The 22,227-nt window shown below is 35.9% G+C and overlaps 1 protein-coding gene across 11 annotated transcripts in view; it reads left to right on the forward strand.

Moving 5' to 3' along the window:
• OMA1 (OMA1 zinc metallopeptidase) overlaps positions 1 to 21,843 on the forward strand; it is a 67,373-nt gene extending 45,530 nt beyond the window's left edge. For all 11 annotated transcript variants that reach the window (XR_012419656.1, XR_012419663.1, XR_012419657.1 and 8 more), the window contains 2 exons: positions 2,743 to 2,892; positions 21,386 to 21,843. Coding sequence is in view for 7 of the 11 variants with exons in the window: in XM_065521807.1 (XP_065377879.1) it covers positions 2,743 to 2,892; positions 21,386 to 21,595 (360 nt within the window). In the remaining 4 variants the exon portion in view is untranslated. The remainder of the gene's footprint in view (positions 1 to 2,742; positions 2,893 to 21,385) is intronic.
• The last annotated feature ends 384 nt before the right edge of the window (positions 21,844 to 22,227 follow it).

Below are 22,227 nucleotides of genomic sequence, written 5' to 3' on the forward strand. Positions count from 1 at the left end.
GTTGTACAGGAGAAGATCTTCATCAGTCAGCACAGCAGAGATTCCGAGAACCTCTCAAACCTTCATGCTAGTCCAAACTGCTGTCTTTATTCTTAGGGGTGCCTAGGCGTCTAGGGTCCTCTCTGGTTCATCTGGTCCGTATGCTGGGTTCTAGCAGTGCTACAAGACAGATGAGACAGAAGCCAGTCCCTTGGACAGCCCTCAGAAATGTTAGAATGTTGGACACATGATCTACCTCTTCCCCCAAGCCCTGCCCCAGGAGAAACTGGGCTCTGGAGTTTTTCTTCAACTCATTTAATGCTGAGCTTCAGGGAGTGGTCATGGCAACTGCCTGTATGCTTGTTCAAACTTCTGTTGCGTTATCACTGGCCCCTAGACATCTAGTGTGTTCTAGATTCCATCAGTGCTACAAGGCTGGCAAGACAGGAGCCAGTTCCTAGGGCAGCTCTTAAAAAAGTTGGAATGTTAGATACACAAGCCAACTTTTTCCTTCCCCAAGGAGTGGTGGGGAGCTGCGGGTGTTCTTATGATCATATGGTGCGCTGTATTGGGGGTACGTAATTGCTCTTGCAGATTATGGCAATAAGGTGTCTCCAATTTTCTACCAGGTTTGATGTGGTTCATTTCGTATTTGTGCAGGTGCAGAGGCATTGCACCTTTAGTTTCAGGATTTCTCACAAAGGGAATTTGTATGTTATTGTTGAATCAGTGTGTTCATGTGGGGAAGGAGGGTTCAGGGCATCCTATTCTTCCGTCTTGCTGATGTCACCCTGTTACTTATTTTTCCTAAATTGGAAAAATATGAATAAAATACTCATTTTGGAAACAAAATTATCTGACTTTAGTGGGTCTTTGAAACTGGGTTTGAGAAGTACAGACAAACTCAACACTCTTATCTTAACATTAAAGTAGATATCTCAAGTCCCTTTTGAATACTTTTAGTTTGGAATACTTTCTAGTCTGTGGGGATAATTAATTTCTTTTTCTGTTTCTGCATATCAAATATTGCTTTAAAGATTCCCTTCAGCTGTGTTACTTAAAGATTGAATAGGGAAATATTTTGTCTTTTGATTAACAGTTTTAGGCTAAAAATATTAGATAAGTATGCTTTTGGTTTGTATACCACACAAACTTCATGTTAGATAATTCACGAATTTGTAGTCCATTCAAATGTTTATCTTCCAGTTTTCAGAGGGGTTTCTTGTTTGTTAGAATTCTTTCGAGTCATTTTATATTTTTATGAATTATTTTAGAAGAATACTTGTTAATCTCAGCTTTTATTTTTATTGTGAATGTGATTACCTATTATTGAGGGACATATTCCTGTGGGTGTTTCTAATTCAGCATCAAATAATTATTTCTGCATAGATATATATGTTACATATGTACTTTACACATAAGCACACACACATCTTGCATATATAGATAAGTATATGTGTACAAACATGAATCATGTTTATGTTTGTTATATACATTTATCTTGTATATTCCTGTTTATATACATATAAACATGTATATCCATATCTGTGCAATAGTGTGTAAAGTACCTTGAATTCTTTTCAACTTAAAATACTCGGAGGTCTTAAGGAATTATATTTCTTTAAATATTAAGATTTACTTGAATTTAAAATTTTTTATTTTGCTAACATTTGGAAATGTTTTAATGGCATTTGTTAAGAAACGATGTAGCATGGATATTGACTAGCATGCCGTGTTCTATTAATATATTTGCCTTTTGGGGTTTCACAATTACACTATTATAAACCTTTTTGAAAGTACATTTTAGTCAGTATAGTATATATCTTTTTTCTTAGTTTTAATGAAAAGTAAAATGATTGGGAAATATAATCACTTTTTTTCCAGTTACTTATTATAGAAAGAAGAAGTTAAGAAATGTGATTGAACAAATTAATAAAATATTTATTAATAATCCACCGTATGGAGGATTTAAAAATAATTTTAATTATAAAATAATGTATTTTAATATAGTTCGGAAATAAAAGTCCTGCTCCCTCTCCACTATCAGATACCTCAGATACATTCTTAGGGTAGCTACTGTTAACAATTTCTTAAATAGCTTTTTAGATATGTTCTGTGCATATACAAGTATATATGTATGAGTATGTATATGAGTGTATGATGGAATTGTGCATACACATACACAATATCTACATATATTCTTTTAAAAAGCACTAATGTACTTTTATATTATACTTTTATAAGGTACTGTGTTTTATAAGGTATAATATGAATTAAATATATCCTCCGTATACATTGAGAAAAGTGGGTAAATTGATGTGCACAATAAAAATGTCTTCTCTTTATGTTTATTTGAAGTTTTTTTCTGATTGGTCTAGTGGCATAGAAGTAAAGTTCCTTTAATGCAATTTAATAACAGATATTTTAAAACTTTATTTTTATGAAAACAAAATTTTTAATTTGTGTAAAAGATTTTACCCTTAATACATGTTCTTAATATTCATCATACTGAAAATAGTGAGCTATCTTTGGTTAGCAGGGTTATTGTGAATGTTGTATATGGGAGGGGCAGGCATTCTGTTACTTCAGTACTGTGATACCATGTTGTTTGAGGTGGGTCTTTTTCTAAGCAATGGGCATGTTCTACTTTTATTAAAATGATGATAGAAAATGACTTTAAAGCATGTAGTGACATAAAGTTGTATTTAAAAAACAATCCTCAAAACTGAACTCATTGTGTGGTTTTACTAATTTTGGTTTTAGGCTTGTGCAGACATAAGAGCCAGTTCAGTGTTTTGGCAGCAAATGGAGTTTGTCGATAGCCTGCATGGCCTACCCAAGATGCCAGAATGGTTATCTACACACCCTTCTCATGGCAATCGAGTTGAACATCTGGACAGACTTATACCTCAGGTGAGCTGACACTGTAGAAGGTGGGACATTGTTTTTACTGTATCATTTATTTTTAATGCTGTCACTTCTGCCTGGTAAGAGAGTTCTAGCCTATTAACTATTTTGATTACTATAATTATGGATTATCAGTTGTCAAAGAATTTGACTGAAAAGCAAAATTCTGCTTGTCCACAAGTCTTGGAGAATAAATTGCTGTGTACGGTTGACTTTTCTTAATAATGAAGGTTTAACTCCTTTAGTGTGAGACTTGAATTTTAACTGAGTTGATGAAAGTTTAAAACTCAAGGCATATTAAGTTTTTTAAACATGTTGATGATAATTTAATCTTTCCTTGGTGATTTAAGCTTTTTGTTAAAAATACCCAGTTAGTGAGCTGTACAAAAGTTTTGGGTCAAATGGATATTAATTGTAGTAGCGATGCTGGAATTTGTTTTTTTAGGAAAAAAAAATCTTCATGTTAGTTTGTTTCTGGTTATTTATTTCTTTATGAAGATAAGAGTGAAGCATTTGCTCTCTGGCTTTTCTTTTTGTAGAATTCATAAGTGGGTCAAGCTGAGGTGGCTTTCTGCCAAGCAGTTTTCAGTATCCTCTGAAAATCTTTTGATTTGTTGACATCATTCAAAATGTTCTTATGGTTTCCATAGCAGGACAAAATGGATGTTAGGCATCTCTGAGGCAGGTTACACGCTCTCTTCTATCTCACTTGTGTTAAATTTGGTGGCTTGTTATGAAAGCAGAACATTTTTTAGCAATTTAAGAATTGGTACTGGGCCACGCGCTAAAGCATAGCACAACAGATCCAGGTGTATTATAGAAGTATCTTTCTCATGCCTGTAATCCCAGCACTTTGGGAGGCTGAGGTGGGTGGATCACCTGAGGTCAGGAGTTCGAGACCAGCCTGGCCAACAGGGTGAAACCCCATCTCTACTAAAAATGCAAAAATTAGCCCGGTGTGGTGGCATGTGCTTGTAATCCCAGCTACTTGGGAGACTGAGGCAGGAGAATCGCTTGAACCCCGGAGGCGGAGGTTGCAGTGAGCCGAGATTGCTCTGCTGTGCTCCAGTCTGGGCGATAGAGTGAGACTCTGTCTCAAAAAAAAAAAAAAAAAAAAAAAAAAGTATCTTTCAAATTCAGCCCAACAAATACTGAGTACCTCTTAAAAGAAAGAAATGATGCTAGATGTGGGGGATACAAAGAGGAATAAGACATGGTTCTTGATATTTACAGGACGCTAACATACATAAAGAATGATTATTAATACAAGGATATGATTTGTCATAAGAAAAATAAAAATATAGTGGTATACAGTTTGAAGGAAGATGAATCTGCATCTGGTTTGGGATAAACTAGTGCAAGATTTATTCATTCATTCATTTGATCAATATTTATTGATACTTACTGATAATCTATTCTATATTCTATTGCTGGGGAATGAGCAAGGAACAAAACAGTCTGTTCTCTTGGAGTTAACATTCTAGTTAGGTAATGCAGATAAGAAACAAACATGTAGTATGCCTAGCAATAATAAGCACTTTGGGAAAAAATAAAGCAGGTTAAAGGTATTAGAGAGGGGAGGGGCGGCAGAGAAGGGGTATTAGTCTATGTTCTGTTGTCAAGGAAGGCCTCACTAATCAGAATCTGGAAGGAAGCACGGGAGCAAGTCCTCTAGCTGTCTGGAGGGAGAGAGAGCCTTTCAGGCTGAAGAAGCGGCTGATGCAGAGAACCTAAAGTGAACGTATGTTTGATGTGTTCAGGGAATAGCAAGGAAGACATTGGGGCTGAATGGAGTAAGGGAGGGGAAGAACAGTTCAAGATGAGGTGAAGGGGGGCCAGACCATGAAGGATCTTCTAAGTTGTTTTAAGGACTTGACTTTCACTTTAAGTGATAGGGGAAGCTAGTTGAGGATATTGAGCAGAGGAATGACTTGATTTGACTCATGTTTTATTGTGATCACTGGCATTATTATGTGGAGAGTAGACTAGTAGGCAGGGAGATTATTTAGGAGACTTGTAATCCTGGTAGGAGATGATGGTGGCTTGGACCAAGGTATCTGGTAGCAGAAAATGGGGGAGAGAATCAGTCAGATTCTAGATATATTTTGAAAGGAGTAATGACAGGATTTGTTGGTAGTTTAGGCATACTTTGTGCCTTTTGTGAGCATTGAGGACAGCCAAGCTTGACTTCTTAACACCTATTTTAGTTTGTTCAGGTTGCTATAACAAAATATCATAGACTGGGTGGCTTATAAACAACAGAAACTTACTTCTCACAGTTTGGAAGGCTGTGAAGTCTTAGATCCAATTTCCAACAGGTTTGGTGTCTGGTGAGGGCCCACTTCCCAGCTCATAAACAGCCATCTTCTCCTTGTAACCTCACATGGTAGAAGGGGCAAGGGAGTTCTCAATAGCTTCTTTTATAAGGGCGCTAACCCATTCATGAGGGCTCCACCCTTATGACAAGGTATGCCAAAGACTCTTACCTCCTGATACCGTTACACTGGGAGTTGGAATTTCAACATACAAATTTTGGCGGGACACAAACATTCAGTCTGTATCAGCACCTATCTTAACTAGATGTCATTTATATTCTTAATTTGAATAAAAAATATTTGAGAAAGAAGTAGCAGTGAAATTTACCTGATATAATATGTAGTAATTATTCCTCTTAAAAAGGGACTATAGGCATGGGACATTATGTATTTCATCAGTAACTGACTTGTACTGAGGATCACTGACTATAAGGTCCTTCATGCTATCCAAGGCCCCCGGGACTTTATTGCACCTGGGAGGCCTGGGCCTGTCTCTAAAGCAATAATAACAGTATGATTTTCTCTTGGATTTTTTCTTTGTATTTTTGCTCAATGAAATTCTAAAAATATGTGGTTTGTTTAATTAGATAATAAATTGTTAGCCAACTTTTCATGTGAAGACTTTCCTAAATTTTGAGTTGTCATTTCATCATCAAATTACTGAGCATCTTCAGAGAGGTAAAAACTGTGCTTTAGAGAAGTCTTTAAAATAATAATGAATTGATTAATGAGTAGGAAGAAAAATGGCTAGAGAAACAAATGTTATTTGTGAGCCAATGATGAAGACAAAGACATGACACGTTTTGCTTCTAAAAATAAACTATCCTAGTTCAGAAACTTAATTTGAAAACCTCATATAATTTCTTATATTCCCCACCCCAAGTGATTAAATTCAATTTGAAAGTAATAAAACTCTATTGCAATATTGGGAATAACTCAGTGGTTGAAGTGAAACTGATAGTACAAGGGTATATTGTTAATTAGAATACACAGTCATAACTCAAAAGATTGGAATTCCCTATTATCGTAGTCTAATTTCTGTAATGAAAGAAGGCAGTTTCTCAGGCAGTATATAGAATTATGTGAGTCTATATACTACTACTACATTTTAAAATTATATTTTATGTAGCATGCTCTAGTGCGTATGTTATGTTCTACCTAAGGCTCCTGTCCTTTGACATCTCTAGCAGTATGGTGAAGTGACGATCCCCTCAAAGGCAGTTGAGAATACAGCACTAGAGAGCACAGACAAGTCCAGGCCAGAGATTTCAGAGTTTCAGAGTCATCTAAACAGAAGCGATAGTTGAAGCAATGAGAATGGATGAGTTCATGTAGGAAGGGATTAGAGAAAAAGATCAAAGTAACAGTATTACATATTTTCCACATTTAATGGATGGGAGGAAGACAGAGCCTGTGTTGGTTCAGATTCATAGAAGGAGAACCAAGAAAGCAGGATTCTGTGGTTCTGTGATTAGAACACAAATTTTCACCATTGTGATTTTTAAACATTAGCTTATTTAAGATTGCATATTTTTATTTCTTATTGGATTCCTTGCATATCGTCACAAAAAATGTATTGTTTCTTACTATAAATGTATTGTTTCTTCTTATAAAACTACTAATCCTATTGGATCAGGGCCCCACCCTTCAGACCTCATTAAACCTTAGTTACCTCCTTTTAGGCCTTATTTCCAAATATAGTTACACTGGAGGTTGGGACTTCAAAATATGAATTTTAGAGGAACACATGAGTCCTTAGCAGACAGTTATGTTTGAGCAGAGATGGGAGGGGTGCAGGAATAGCAGTGTAAAATGGGGTCATTCAGCAATCAAAGAAGGTTTCATTGAGAAGCTGATACTTGAACACAGACTTGAAATAAGTGAAGGAGCCAGGCTTGTGGCTGTCTTGGGGAAGAGTACAAGGCTGTGGGGCAGGAGCAACAACAAGAAAACCAGTGTGGGTGGAATGGCGTGAGCAAGGGAAGGAGGAGGGCGTGGGCCTTTGGCTTTTGTTCACAGAGATGGGACACTAGTGGAGGGATTTGAGCAGAGGACTGGAGGAGTGACAAGGTCACTTATGTTTGAAAACAATGTGATCTACAACTCCTGCAAAGCAGTACCGTAATATAATTTTGGATCATTTTACCATAGTATATTGTTCAGAAAATAGATTAGTTCCTTTCTTGCTTTGTTTTTAAGTCAAGATAACACATCACATTGGAAAAAAAAGCAAATCTTTGCTTTTTAAAATGTGAATTTCAAGATTAAACATGTATAAATTGCCTAGTTAAATATGATCTTGTGATCCATTAGCATTTAAAAAGGATAAATACAGGTTTGTAGCAATTATTACTTGTAGTTAATAAGCTGATGTTATAATTTTATTTACTTGAAATAATCAGTTAAACACATATTACACATATTTTGGTTATCATAACAACTTGGGTGAAAAAATGAAGAGAGATGTATCAATTTGTTGATGTTTAATAGTATGACAGTTTTAAAACTATAGTTAGACTGTTCAGACTTTATGTATATTATAATTTGCCCTTGAGACACCTTATTTAACTTTTTTCTATAAAGATTGTTATAAAATATGAATAGATGTGAATAAGAGAAATCTGCTTCAAAGATTTATTTTAAAACTGAGAATATTTAGACTGAATTTCTTATTCTCCACTTCACTTATGAACCCCGTTTCTCTCTGCCATTCCCTCTTTGTTGGGTGAAGGGTATGGAGAATGATAGAACGTATAGGAAAAATATTTAATTTGAACTTACTCATTGTTTATGGTTATGTTTATAATCATAATTTGAATAGGATATATATTTGAACGTTTTTAGAGCTTTCAATTCTGGCTTTATTCAGAAACTGTAAAAAATCTTTATCAAATTCACTTCATTCAATTTTTAGATATCAGAATCACTTGATGGCTGCATTCATATTAATCTCATTTTATTCTGAATCCTTTACACTTTCAGGAAGCCAGGGGTTTGAACTCATGTAAATCATTCTTATGCATTTATAATTGGACAAAGTAAATGAATAAATCATTAATATTATACATCTCTTGAGCAGAAAATATGAGAGTGTTTAACATTGAAGTGAAATGTCGTTGTTGGCCAGTGTACACAAACATACACTGTTCACCTTACAGAATTTCATTTTGTCTGACATAAAGAGTGTTGAGGAAAAGGCAAATATCATAGCAGCTACTGTAATTGAATTGGCCTGTGAATCATATAAAGCCAGGAAGCCTGACAGTAACATTGTCTAAACCCTTAAAAAAAACATTATGGTGCATGCGATGTGTATCTACTTGAGGCTGAAATGAATGGGCTATTAGAAAAAATTGCTTTTGAGGGGAAAGGGGAAAGGATTGATATTTTTAGAAAAACATGCTAAAAAGTAAGATGATTTTTTTCCCCCTTGAAATGTCTTGCTTTCTGTTTTCAAAGGAAGCTTTTAATCCAGTCATGAAGACTCTCTGGTATTAATTTTTTTCCATTTTTTTCTTTTTTTTTAAACTTACTTTTTTTTTGTGAGTAAGTATTTGATGTTTTACTTGATATGTAATACCTGTCAGAATACTGATGTGTATTAGTAGTTGTTTCGTAAATACTTAGTTGTTACTGGGAATAAGTATAGCCAGTGTTTTTTTTTTTTTTTTTAATACGAGTGTTTATTTTTTATTTACTTTAATTTTTTAAATTGTATATATTTATGGAGTCCAGCGTGATGTTTCAATATCTGTATACATTGTATAATGGTTAAATTAAACCAACTAACATATTCATCACCTCACATATTTATTTTGTGTGGCAAGAATTTTTAAAATCTATTCTCTTAGCAATTTTCAAATATACAGTACAGTTTTGTTAACTGTAGTAACAGTGCTGTATAGCAGATCTCCAGAAGCTACTTTTCCTAACTGAAACTGTGCTTTTTAGTATGCATGCATGCATGTATGTATGTATGTATGTATGTATGTATGTATCTATCTATCTATCTATCTATCTATCTATCTATCTATCTATCTATCTACCTACCTACCTACCTACCTACCTACCTGCCTACCTATCTGGCTAGCTAGCTAGCTAGCTATCTGGAGTCTGGCTTTGTTCCCTAGGCTAGAGTGCAGTGGTGCGATCGTAGCTCACTGCAGCTTTGAACTCCTGGGCTAAAGCAGTTCTCCCACTTCAACTCTCCAGAGTAGCTAGGACTATAGTAATGTGCCACAATGCCTGGCCTTTTTTTTTTTTTCTTTTGTAGAGATGTGGCCTTGCTGTGTTGCCCAGGCTGGCAAAGCTTCATACTTTTTGACCAACACCTCCCCATTCCTACTCTCCAATCCCCAGCCTGTGGTAATCATTATTCTACTCACAATTTCTCTGAGTTGGACTTTTTTAGATTCTACATGTAAGTGAGACCATATAGTATTTTTCTTTCTGTACCTGGCTCATTTCACTTAGCATAATGTCCTCCAGATTTATCTATACTGTTGCAAATGATAGGATTTTATCATGTTCATATTTAGGAATAGTTGATTATCAAATGCTTTTATAGGTTTGTTTGAAAACCTTTCCTAATTATTTTATCATTCCAGAGGATAATTGCCCTATGTCAAGGTGGCCTTAATTTTTAATTTTTTATGTTTATTTACTTTAAAGTATTTACTTCAGTTATTTATACCTATTTACTTTAGAACACTTCAAAAACTAGTCAGACTCCAATTTCCATTGCAGTGTTTGTGAAAGGAAATTAAATGAATTAAACAATAATTTTTTTAAAAGGTGAAATCATGAATCATTCAAATATAAAATGAACACATTTCTGAGATTTTATTTAACTCATTAATGAGAGAAACTGTAATATGTTATAACTAGTTCAAAAGAGAATTCAAGAAACATAGATATATAGACAATAAGGAATGCAGAAATGACTTAGAGATTTCCTTTGTAGAGTTTTTGTTCTGTTAATAAGTAGCCATGTAGGCATTATCCTTGTTGTATTTCTTTTCTGTCTTTTAAAGTAGTTACCCAGTATTCTGACTAATTTCTGTTAAATCTATTGCATAGTGAGTCTTTGGATTAGAGTCATTGATACCTAACTCCTTAGGCCTTCTGAAAAGTATATGCTTGCTTTTAGAAATTAAGGGAGAGAGTTGGAAATAGAGGTGGTAATAAAGTGACTAGTTTTATTTTCCAGGAGAAATATTTAAGATTTAAACCTCTCATGAGCCATTTAGAACTAAAACATAGTTATAAAATCAAGAGTGAAGTTATAGGAATGCAAAAATGGTGGAGGAGAATGGAAGACAATGAAAAAGGTTTTTGTTTTTTTTCTTTAACTTTTAGTTTTACTATTACTATCAATGTTTAAAACACATGTCAAGATAGAGAATAATTTGAATAGCTTAATGAGCCCCTATTTTTCACTCACTGATATTGAACAGTATAATCCTTTTGTACACTTGCTTCATCTGTCCCATCTCTCTGTTTTTCCCAGAAGTATTTTGAGATAAAGCCCAGATATCAGGGCTTTATAGGGGAGGAAAAATTATTTTCTGTCTATGCTTCATAGTTCTTAGTTGAGATGAACCCCTGTATTAAAAGACAGATTAACAAGAGGTAAATGGAAGTTTATTAACAGGTATACTTCCTGTATACCTGGGAGATACCCACGGAATGAATAATTCTCCAAGAGGTGGCTTTGAGTTCAGGCCTAAATACCATCTTCAACTGAAACAAAGACAGAAGGGTGTAGGGAAAGCCAGGTTGTAGAGGAGGTGGTCAGGAAAAGCACAGTGAGCAAGGGTAAGGTTTGTTAGGTAGATTGTACCTTCTTTGTTCATAAGAGTTTCCAGTGATTTAGAGTTATCCTTCTCTTCCTGGTACAGAGAGGGAGACACACTTAGAGATTTCCTGTATAAATACATATTTTTCTGAGAAAAGGGTAACTTCTTCCTGTTTTCAGAACTTCCCCTATGTCTGCTAGTTCCCAAAATAATTAGTAGAAAATAACTCTTACGCTCAAGAGGTATATTTGGGGTGGCATAGTCTGGTCTCCTGGAGTCATATTTTGGAATGATATGTCCTGTGCTCCATCAACTTTAGTATGCATTTCAGAAAGTAGTATCATTTTCTTCCACAATCATAACATTATCATGCCTGAGGAAACTCATAGTGATTTTTTTTTAATTAAATATTCTGTCTACATCAGATTTCTCTATCTCAACGGTTTTACAATTGGCCTGTTTAAATGAGGATACTTCATGATCCACACACTGCATTTGGTCCTTACGTCCCTAAAGTCCTTTTGACTTTAGAACAGTGCCCCCCTCCCTTTTGTTTTGTTTGTTTTAAAACTTGTCATTGAATTGTTGAGTACATATAATCCCACATTGTAGATTCCGGGTTTACTTGATTGCTTCTTCATGGTATTTCTAACTTGTTTCTATGTATACCTGTAAATAGAAGTTAAATTTTGGGAACGGTATTTTATAGGTGATGCAACTATGCTTCAAAGTGCTTTGCATTGGAAGTCTCTTAATACCTGGCTGCCCCACATTTGGTGATGCTGAAGGCCATCAGGGAGTTGGATGGTGATGGCCTGGTTCTTTGTTTGTAAAGGTGGTTTTCTTCCTTGTGGCCAGCAAGTGATTGTGGGGTGATAATTTAGCACCCCTCTGCAAATAATCAGTTTTCAAACAACCTGAGAAGTGTGCCTTCAGGAGAAATCTATGTAGAATCTATTTAGAACTCAGACCAGACAAATTACGAATAAAAGATGTTGCAGACACTTTTCTCTTATTTAAGAATAGATTTAAGAGGTAGGTAAGAGAGACTTTTAAAAAATCAGAACGGTAAGTGTACAAGAGTTGGAAAAACAGAGTTGAAAGGAAAAATGAGGGTAATCTTAGTTAAAAGAGTATTGAATATCTAAGTGTCTTTAATAACTCCACAAGGACCCTCATGTAAACTAAATTCAGCAATAGCAACACAAAACAAAGCCTCTGAAATATTCATTGTTCCCCAGTGAGATAAGTTTTAAAGAGCAGAAATATGAAAAACAAAACCAAATCTCAGGTCAAACTTAAAAATGTTACTTTATGGGAGAGGATGGGCAAGGTGGCAAGAACATAGAAGCAATGCCACTTGAAGCTGGCATGATAAGGTTGATTTAGCTGCACTGAAAGTGACAGAAGCTGAAAGAACATCTTTACAAATGTAAGATAAATCCATTTCAGAAAATTGTTAAACTTGTGAATTCAGCAGAGAAGCTGTAAAACTTTCGGTGGAGGCTGTAAAGAGCAGAATTGATACCCCAGAGCACAGACTCATTGATGCGGAAGATAGAGGAACATAGCACAACCAAATTAAAAAGCCCAAAGCAAAAAAAAAAAAAAAATGTCTAAGAAAATGAAAGAATATTGAAAAGGCACCAGGAAATCCAAGCTGCATATAACAACGGGAAAGATACATTCGTTCATTTGTACATGTCTTCATTTCTTTGATTGTAGTTTCTATATCACATTTTTTTATTTAGGTAACATTTCTTAAGATGGATTTTTAGGAGATTCCCAGAGTATCATCCATGAGAAGCCCTGAAATGACAATGCTTAGATATTTAAACTTATGAAGTGTTTAATCTTCATTGCAAAGACAGGCTCTTACAAGCTACTAGGTAAAAAGACAAAACTTAAAGACATACAAGAGTAAGAATGACTTTGGACCTTGCTTTTCGTAAGTATAAGGAAGATGTTTCTTTCCCTCTAAGTTCTTATACTTCTTGCTCTTGGAGGAAGTGTAAGAGTTTAGGAGAAAAGAAGCAAAACAAACAAAAAACAGTGGAACTAATACACTTTGGTATGATATCTAGAAAAACTAACTTTTTTTTTTATGATGGAAGATCCTTAGTAAATGAAACACATACAATATGTCAGTGAAGTGCTTGGTTGCAACAGTGCTGTTTCCAGAATCTACTAACCATCAGGAGTTAGATAAAATATACAGTTTTGTTTTTTGTTTGTTTATAATTGTAACTAGCTTGCACCCTGCCATTCTTAGAAAACCACGGATCAAGTAAGGAACTACCAAATGATTCAGCTGAATAGTATGAAAAATAAATTTTAAGTGGCATAAGAATTTTAAATCCTAAAAAAAAGAATGTATTTTCAAATACACATCTTTCGTGAAAATATTGATTATAAAACTTGGACAGAAATATCTGTACATGATATAAAAATGTTATGTTCTCACTCATAAGTGGGAGCTAAGCTATGAGGATGCAAAGGCGTAAGAATTATACAGTGAACTTTGGGGACTCAGGGGAAACAGTGAGAAGGAGCTGAGGGATAAAAGACTACACACTGGGGCTGGGCAGGTGGCTCATGCCTGTAATCCCAGCACTTTGGGAGGCCGAGGCAGGAGATCACCTGAGGTCTGGAGTTCAAGACCAGCCTGACCAACATGGAGAAACCCTGTCTCTACTAAAAGTACAAAAATTAGCCAGGCGTGGTGGCGCATGACTGTAATCTCAGCTACTCGGGAGGCTGACGCGGGAGAATTGCTTGAACCCGGGAGGCAGAGGTTGCAGTGAGCTGATGTCGTGCCATTGCACTCTAGCGTGGGCTACAAGAGCGAAACTCCGTCTCAAAAGAAAAAGACTACACATTGGGTACAGTGTACACTGCTTGAGTGATGGGTGCACCAGAATCTCAAAAGTCACTATTTAAGAACTTACTCATGTAACCAAACACCACCTGTTCCCCGAAAACCTATTGAAATAATAAATAAGTAAATAAATAAATAAAAAATTATGGTTCCAATCATCAGAACATAGTATAGTAAAATTAATATAACAAAAATTAAAAGATGGATAACCGCATGAAAATTAAAATTCTGCACATGTAAAGCAAGAGAGAAATCTATAGACAATAAGAGGATGCCTTAAAACCAATGAACTTTATAATGATGTAGTTATATTTTCATGAGTGTTTAATAAATCTGTATTTAAAGAAAATTTTATCAGTTTAAATGTCTATATTAGAAAAAGAGAAAAGAAATATAGAACTATAAGTGTCTCAAATAGGGTAAATATAATTAATAAAATTAAGCAGAAATAAGCAAAATGACAGTTCTTTGGGAAATTTAGTCAAAGTCATAATCATTAGATTAGTTAGACAAAGAGTAAAATGTAAATAGGATCAGGAGAAGAGGTATGGTAACATGCAAGAAAACCAAAATATTTGAGAGAATGTTATTTTTAGTTAGATGATGTTAATTATTAGCTCGGGTCAAAATCAGAAGTAATTGAAGTGTATGTGTGTTGAGGGGGGAGGGGAATTGCCAGAGTGGTTGCAGCTAGGAGTAGAAATTATAGCTAGAATGAAGCTTCTCAAATTAATTTTAGAAAGAAGTAAGGTATAAATAAATCAAATTTTAAAACTATATTAGAGCCCATAGAGTCATAATAAATTAGCAAAGAAAAGGACGCCTAGCCCTGATGGGATTTAATTTGGAGAATTTTTTCAAAAATTCAGAGAACAATTGCCTAGTTACTAATTAGTTTTACCTTCAAAGTATAGAAAGGTATGTTACTAAGTTTCTGATTAATTTTACGAGCATAAATGATTTTGTTTTGACAATTTGATAAAAACAATAACTTTAAAAGAATTTATGGGCTGGGGTCATTAATTGACAATATGATATTACATTATAGTAATTATTTACTGTGAGCAAGTTAATTATACTCAGATGCATGAGCAGCATCATAAAAGAAAAGCTATTAAAACAGAAGAGGAAATTTAAGACTCATCTTCAATTCCTCTTTCCTTCACTTCCGTATCCTATTCATGAAAAAATCTTCTTGACTGCCTCAACAAGTACATTAAGAATCCATGCCCTTCTCAACTTCACCACTGCTCCTTTCCCAGTAAAAGCCACCATCATCTCCTCCCACGTTACCCAGTCATTTCCTGTTGCCACTTTTCACCTCATGATGTCACGTTTCACCTCAACTCCTGACAACCTATTTTCAGTATGTAGCCAGAGTGATCACTGTAATGTCCTTTCCTTGGTTAAAACCCTCTAGTGACCTCTCATCTTATTCCATAACTTAGAATAAAAATCCAGACTCTTCCTAGGTCTTCCAGTCATGTAATTTGGCCACTGCCTACCTCACCAACTTCACCACATGCCCCTTTCCTTAGGCTTTCCTTGGTCTGGGAAACATACAAGACCAATGTATGTTCCCCGTCAAGCTAGTGTCCTCCTTACAGCTCCTCTACTTGCTGATTTCTCTGTCTGAAACATTCTTCCCTCAGTTCTTTAGGCAAATGTCACTGTCCTGGGGAGGCTTTCTCTGATCTCACAATCTCAAATTGCCTCCCTTCCATGTACTCATTGTCCGTCCAACACACCTCACTCTTTAGTTTCTTCATGTACTTAACTAAAATTACCTTATTTGTTTATTGTCTTTTACCCTAGAGTGTAAGGCCTTTGTACACTGCTGTATCCATAGTACCTATGACAAGTTGAGATGCTTAGTGATTTTTTTTTTTTTTTTTTTTTTTTTGAGACGGAGTCTTGCTCTGTCGCACAGGCTGGAGTGCAGTGGCGCGATCTCCACTCACTGCAAGCTCCGCCTCCCGGGTTCATGCCATTCTCCCCCCTCAGCCTCCCAAGTAGCTGGGACTACAGGCGCCCACCACCGCACTCAGCTAATTTTTTGTATTTTTAGTAGAGACGGGGTTTCACTGTGTTAGCCAGGATGGTCTCGATCTCCTGACCTCGTGATCCACCCGCCTTGGCCTCCCAAAGTGCTGGGATTACAGGCGTGAGCCGCCGCACCCAGCCGTGAATATTTGTTAAATTATTGCATGATGTGTGATAATAGGCAAGATAAGCAATATAATAGTGGGTGAAAAATAGAAAAATTGGCAGTAGAATTGAACAGTACTTCCACTCCCTTATAGAAATTTAGCATGTAGGAAATTAATAGTTGGTAACGGGAGAAAGATGGTCACAGGAAATAGTAACATAAAGATAACAGTGGTCTTAGGGGTCTTGGGTTTTAATTCTGACTCAGCCATCTAACTTGAAGAAAGTTAACCTAATCCAACCTTTAGTTTTCTTCATATGTGAAATCAGGAAAGCGATATCTCCTGGATGTTGGATGTACATACTTGTGCATTTCTGTAGGTAAGGTCCTGCTGCCTTCTCTCCCTTGTCCTCCTTTCTTTGGCATAGACACTTTAATGATAAGTGTTTTATGCCAGGCCCAAGATTTCAAAAGCGGTTCAAATTCCAATGTCAATTTAGATGTGTAAAATACCTCACACAGTGAAAGGTACATAGAAAGTGAACAGTAGATGTTAGTTTCTTTCACTTGTGGTCTTTAGGCTGGCTAATTCTATATTTAACTTCAAATCTTCCTCAGGATTCTCAGAACCATACTTTCTTGCTATTAGAATACATTCCTGCTTTTTCTTAAACCATAAACTCCTAAGAGTATTTTCTCTATGACATTTATCATAATGATTTATTCATAGCTGGTGTTCTATAAACGTTTGTTTAAAATTTAGCATGCATTTGTTAAGTGCCTATTAGGTGCAGTGCATGGAGTTAAACACAGAAAACAAAGTAAAGGAAGTGGAAAGACATAGTCTAGCTATATGGTAGGAAAATTTTGCTCACTTTTGAAGAGATGAAGGTATATTTAATAAGATAGAATTTATAAAAATAAAAAGACATTGGCACCCTGAAATGTATAAAATGAATGTGGAAAGGAAAGGAAAAAAGAAAAAATAAGTTACCAAGACATCCGATAAAATCTTACTATGCAAAATAGATGAAGATTTGATAGAAATATGTATGGTCATAACACGATTCTGCTTGATAGATAGTTGGAGAGGAGAAGCAGTTCACACATGAAGGAGTGGTGATAGAAAACCTGTATGAAGAATATATAGTATTTCTAGCAATTAAAGAAACCTAGCTCAGACATCTCCAAAGTATGTTTATTCAGTAAAAAATTCACTCAAGAAACATCATGTGGTGCAAAAAAGCATGAGCACAAAAAGCATGTAGGGCAAAAGCAATAAAAACAAATCAGGTTCTAAACCCAGCTTTTTTACTTCCAGGCCAACTTTTTTTTTTTTTTTTTTTTAATAATAAACTCTTTTATTTTTAGACTCTAAAGCCTCAACTTTTAGGTTGAGTAGAAGGTATAGAGATTTCCCTTATGTATCTGCCCCCGCATACTCACAGCCTCCCATACCATCAAAATCCCATGCCAGAATGATAATATTAGTTACAATTGATAAACCTATGTTGACCCATCATTATCACCCAAAGTCCATTAGGATTCACTCTTGGTGCTGTACATTCAGTGCATTTTGATAAATGTATAATGACATGTATCCACCATTATAGCATCATGCAGAGTAGTTTCACTCTCATAAAAATACACTCTGTGCCTACTCATTCCTCCCTCCCCCTAGCCCCTGGCAACCACTAATCTTTTTACTGTCTCCATAGTTGTGCCTTTTCCAGAATATCATATAGTTGGAATTATGTAGCCTTTTCAGATTAGCTTTTTTTCTCTCAGCAATATGCATTTAAGGTTCCTCATATCTTTTCATGGCTTGATAGCTCATTTCTTCTTAGATCTGAATAATATTCTTTTGTCTGGATATCCCACGGTTTATCTATTCACCTGTCGAAGGACATCTTGGTTATTTCAAAGTTTTAGCAAATAAAGCTCTTAAAAACATTGATCAAGCCAGCTTTTTGTTCCTTGCCTGGCATTTAACTTCTCTGAGACTCAGTTTCCTCATCTGTAAAATTGAACTGATATTTTCTAAAGATTCTGAGGTTTGAAATTCTGTCATTATCTACATAAAAGTCATGAAATCTTATGTGAATAACTGTGAACAACTCAAGTATGCCTGTATTGCTGGTGACATTAAAGGTTGATAAAGCCTTTCTGGTAGAACAGTTTGGTCCTATATAACATAAATTATAATCTACCTGCACTTACTCTTTGATCAGATCATTCTGTTTTGGGTGTTAGACTTCACATAACTCCAAATGGAGGTGAGAAAATAAGATTTTTTTAAACAAAGATTTTTATAGCAGAGTAATTTATAAAAGCCAAATAGACACAACTATGGGGACAATTCTAATGCCCAGTAATGGAGAAATACAAAGTAAATTATATCAGGGCAGGGACCATGACTATTCTGACCAATGTGTACCTAGCACTTTACTCACTGTGGTGTTCTAAATATTTGTTGTATTAAGAAGACTGAATAAGAGAATTTAAGAAAAATAGAAGAGTTTTTACTGAATACACAGAGATCATAGGGGATGGCATCCTATTCCTCTCTTTGTTGCTTTGCATCTCTCATTGCCACACTCAGCTGTGCCAGCTGTTACCTGCTGGAGTCTGTACTCTCCCCCTTTACTGATCCCAGTGCAGTGCTTAGACGTAGGCACTACACTGATATAGCAGCCATGACAGGTAAACTTCTCACTTGGGAAAGAAAATTAACATGGTTGTAAAGGAGCTAATGCAAGAGTGACCGTACGTCCCAGTTTTGCGGAGACAGTCTTGGCTCATGCCTGATGTCTCAGTGCAAATCTCACTAGCATCTCCTTTCATTCTCAAAGGTATCCCAGTTTGGGCAGTAGGTCACCATTTAGCTGAGGGTCTGATTTTCTGTTTACTTAAGTGCTGTATGTGCTATAGTTGGGAAACATTTTCTTTTTATGTCAATTCAGTTTACTTAAACATTTCCTTAACACTCAGTAGATATAAGGAACATCTTAAACCTGCTGTGAAATACAAAGAAAAATAAGACAAGGCCACTGCCACTGAAGAATTTCATATTAAGTAATGCTTTTTCAAACTCTCTAGCTTACCTTAATGGTAACTCATAGCCTCATGGGAGCTAGAAGTGCTCCTAGACCCAAGCTTCTGCCCTGACCCCATTCACTTAGAGGACGTCTATCTGGCTCGTCTCTGACTACAAGTCCCCCTCTCCTGTGGTACTCAATGAAATGTTTGCATACAAGAACCTGTGCCCCTACCACACCCAACTCAGGGTATCTGGGATATTGGAATTCCTTGCCCAAACATGTTTGAGCTTGCTTTCAGGGCCCATGTGGACCTCTTCCTTGGACACATGCACACAAGGCCCTTTACAGTGCCAGATAAGCTAGGACTGGGAGAGGGGCAGGCTAGTGTCAACAGCTACACAGTAAGCTCCCTGCAGTCTTACGTGTTCTGAAATTCAAGAATTCTAATTTTGTACCTGGACTTCAGGTAATTTTGAATGTGTATTTCTCAAAGTAGAAGAATAGAACAGATTTTATGTAGTAATGTATTAGCTTGACTTACTGCTTTTAGGTGTTTAGAGACATGGTATCTGGGCCTCCATTTTCATTCTTGCCATGGACCCCACAAATATTAGAGGCAGGCTGTTTAGAGTAAAACTTAAATTCCTTAGCATGACCTTAGCGTGAGGTCCTACATAATCTGCTCCTGCCCTCCACCCTGCTCCACTTAGCTTACCTGCTTCTTCACTGTTCCAAAACACCCCAGGCACACTCCCATCTCCATTGTACTTGCAGCTCCCTCTTGGAATGGTTTTTCCCTAGGTTGCCACATGGTCTCTTTCCTCATGTCCTTCAGGTCTGTCCCCCCTCTTGACCCCCCAAATCATCATCTTATCAGTGAGGCCTTGCCTGGATAGTCTTTCTAAGATTTTACCTGTCCCCCAAACATTGTCTCCTTTACTGCCTTATTAACTTCCCTTAAGACACATCAGTATCAGAAAGCCAGAAGTAGTAAAAAACTAAATTAGCTTTTTCTCCTAAATGTCTTTCTTTTAAAACTCCTTAAATACTGAGACCATTTTTCCTTAAAATTATTTTAGTTCTTATATCTTAAAATTATCCATATACCCACTTTGAAGAGTTAAATAGTTCTAAGGCTAGTTACTTAAATCCGCAGCCAGTCCTCCGACCCTGCCATCTGTTTCAGGGATAACTATTTCCAGTTCTATTGGATGATTTGTTTAGTATTTCCCATTGTGTCTAAATAACATGCTTATGTTGCTACGTTCTAACTTCAATTTTGGGCCTTACTTATTTTCCACTGTACAGGATGAGACGTAAGCCCTCTCTTTCCAGTGTCACACCCTGTGCATGCACACACCCATGCAGCTCTCCCCTTCTCAGTATGATGAAATCGTACTTTTTGGTTTCATCAAGATTTGGTATTTTCAACTGTAAGCACTAGTCCTAGCTGAGCCCCATAGTACACCGTGATTACTTTTCCTTCCTTTGCAATGTTTTATTCTCATGCTGCTACTAAAACATACCTGAGACTGGGGAATTTTTAAAGGAAAGAGGTTTAATTGATTCACAGTTCCACATGGCCGGGGGTTGGCGGGGGTGCTCACAATCACGGTGGAAGGCAAATGAGGAGAAGAGTCATGTCTTACATGGCAGCAGGCAAGAAGGCATGTGCAGGAGAACTGCCCTTTATAAAACCATCAGATCTTGTGAGACTTAATCACTATCATGAAAACAGCATGGGAAAGACCTGCCCCCATGATTCAGTTATCTCCCATGACGTGGGAATTATGGGAACTGCAATTCAAGATGAGATTTGGGTGGAGATGTATCCAAACTGTATCACTAGGTTTTTATCATCAATTTTACCCAAGACTATATCAGTTATATATATCTTTTTTCAGTATATTCAGTCATCTATATTCTGCAGTTTTCTTTTTCTTGAAGAAAACCTCTCATAGAGTCTTTTAAAATCTGAATGATTGTTCTCAGGTCAGCTAGAGTTTAACTGAAACCACAGAGCTATCTCTAAGATTTGTTTACCCTCAAAACAGCATTTGGGCAGTGGTTACAGATTATTAATACTATTGTTGTTGTTGTTTTTAAAATAATACTATTTGACCAAATCATGAAAACAACTGTTCACTGTGGATTTATCAGTGGTTCCCTTTTATGTGTCATAATCAAGATACCTTTTATTAAAAAAATACACAATGCATTCTTTATTTGTTTTACATGGAACATATTACGGATTACTGAAACAATCTGAATATATTGATGTATATATAGTTTTTTTTTATCTTATTATGTCTTTATAGGCTCTCAAAATTAGAGAGATGTGTAATTGCCCACCACTGTCTAAACCAGACCCTCGATTACTATTCAAACTCAGCATGGAGCATTTTCTTGAAGAATCAGAGAAAGAAGACCTAAATATCACAAAGAAACAGAAAATGGATACTCGTCCCGTTCAAAAACAGGAGCAAATACCATTAACATACGTAGTTGAGAAAAGAACTGGCAATTGAATTAAAATTTATGAGACACAAGATATATGAAGAATGTTGCAATCCTTATCATTTTATGTTACTTTTTAAAAAATGATGTTTGAAGTGAAGAAAAAAAAAGGATATTCAGGGTCAAATCATGTATATTACAGATATTATCTAAATTCTTCTAGAATTTATTTTTCATGAAATATTGATATATTTTAATCTATGTTAAAATATCTTGAATGAGGAAAATGTCACAGAATAAATTTATATTACACATTTTACTCTGTCTTCTACTTGCTTTTGATTTAGAAGGCAGACCCCTAGTGGATGAGAAATGAGCACATACAGTAGTTTTTATTGTAGAGAAGGTTTCAACTGAGCCTAAACTGGATTTTTAAGTCTGGGTGGTTTTGATGAAGTAGGAAACAGTCTGAAGCTATCTTTTTGCAGGAAATAGTTTGCACTGGGGAGGGATTATGTGGAAAAGGGGGCCTCAGGATAGAGAATGTCCTTGTCTTCACCTGTGGATGACTGGAGAAAATGCTACTGGCAGAAGCCATTTTCTTTTTCTTTTTTTTTTTTTTTTATTATACTTTAAGTTCTAGGGTACATGTGCATAACATGCAGGTTTGTTACATATGTATACTTGTGCCATGTTGGTGTGC

The sequence above is a fragment of the Macaca fascicularis genome, chromosome 1 (assembly GCF_037993035.2).
Source record: "Macaca fascicularis isolate 582-1 chromosome 1, T2T-MFA8v1.1".
In the NCBI taxonomy this organism is placed as follows: Eukaryota; Metazoa; Chordata; class Mammalia; order Primates; family Cercopithecidae; genus Macaca; species Macaca fascicularis.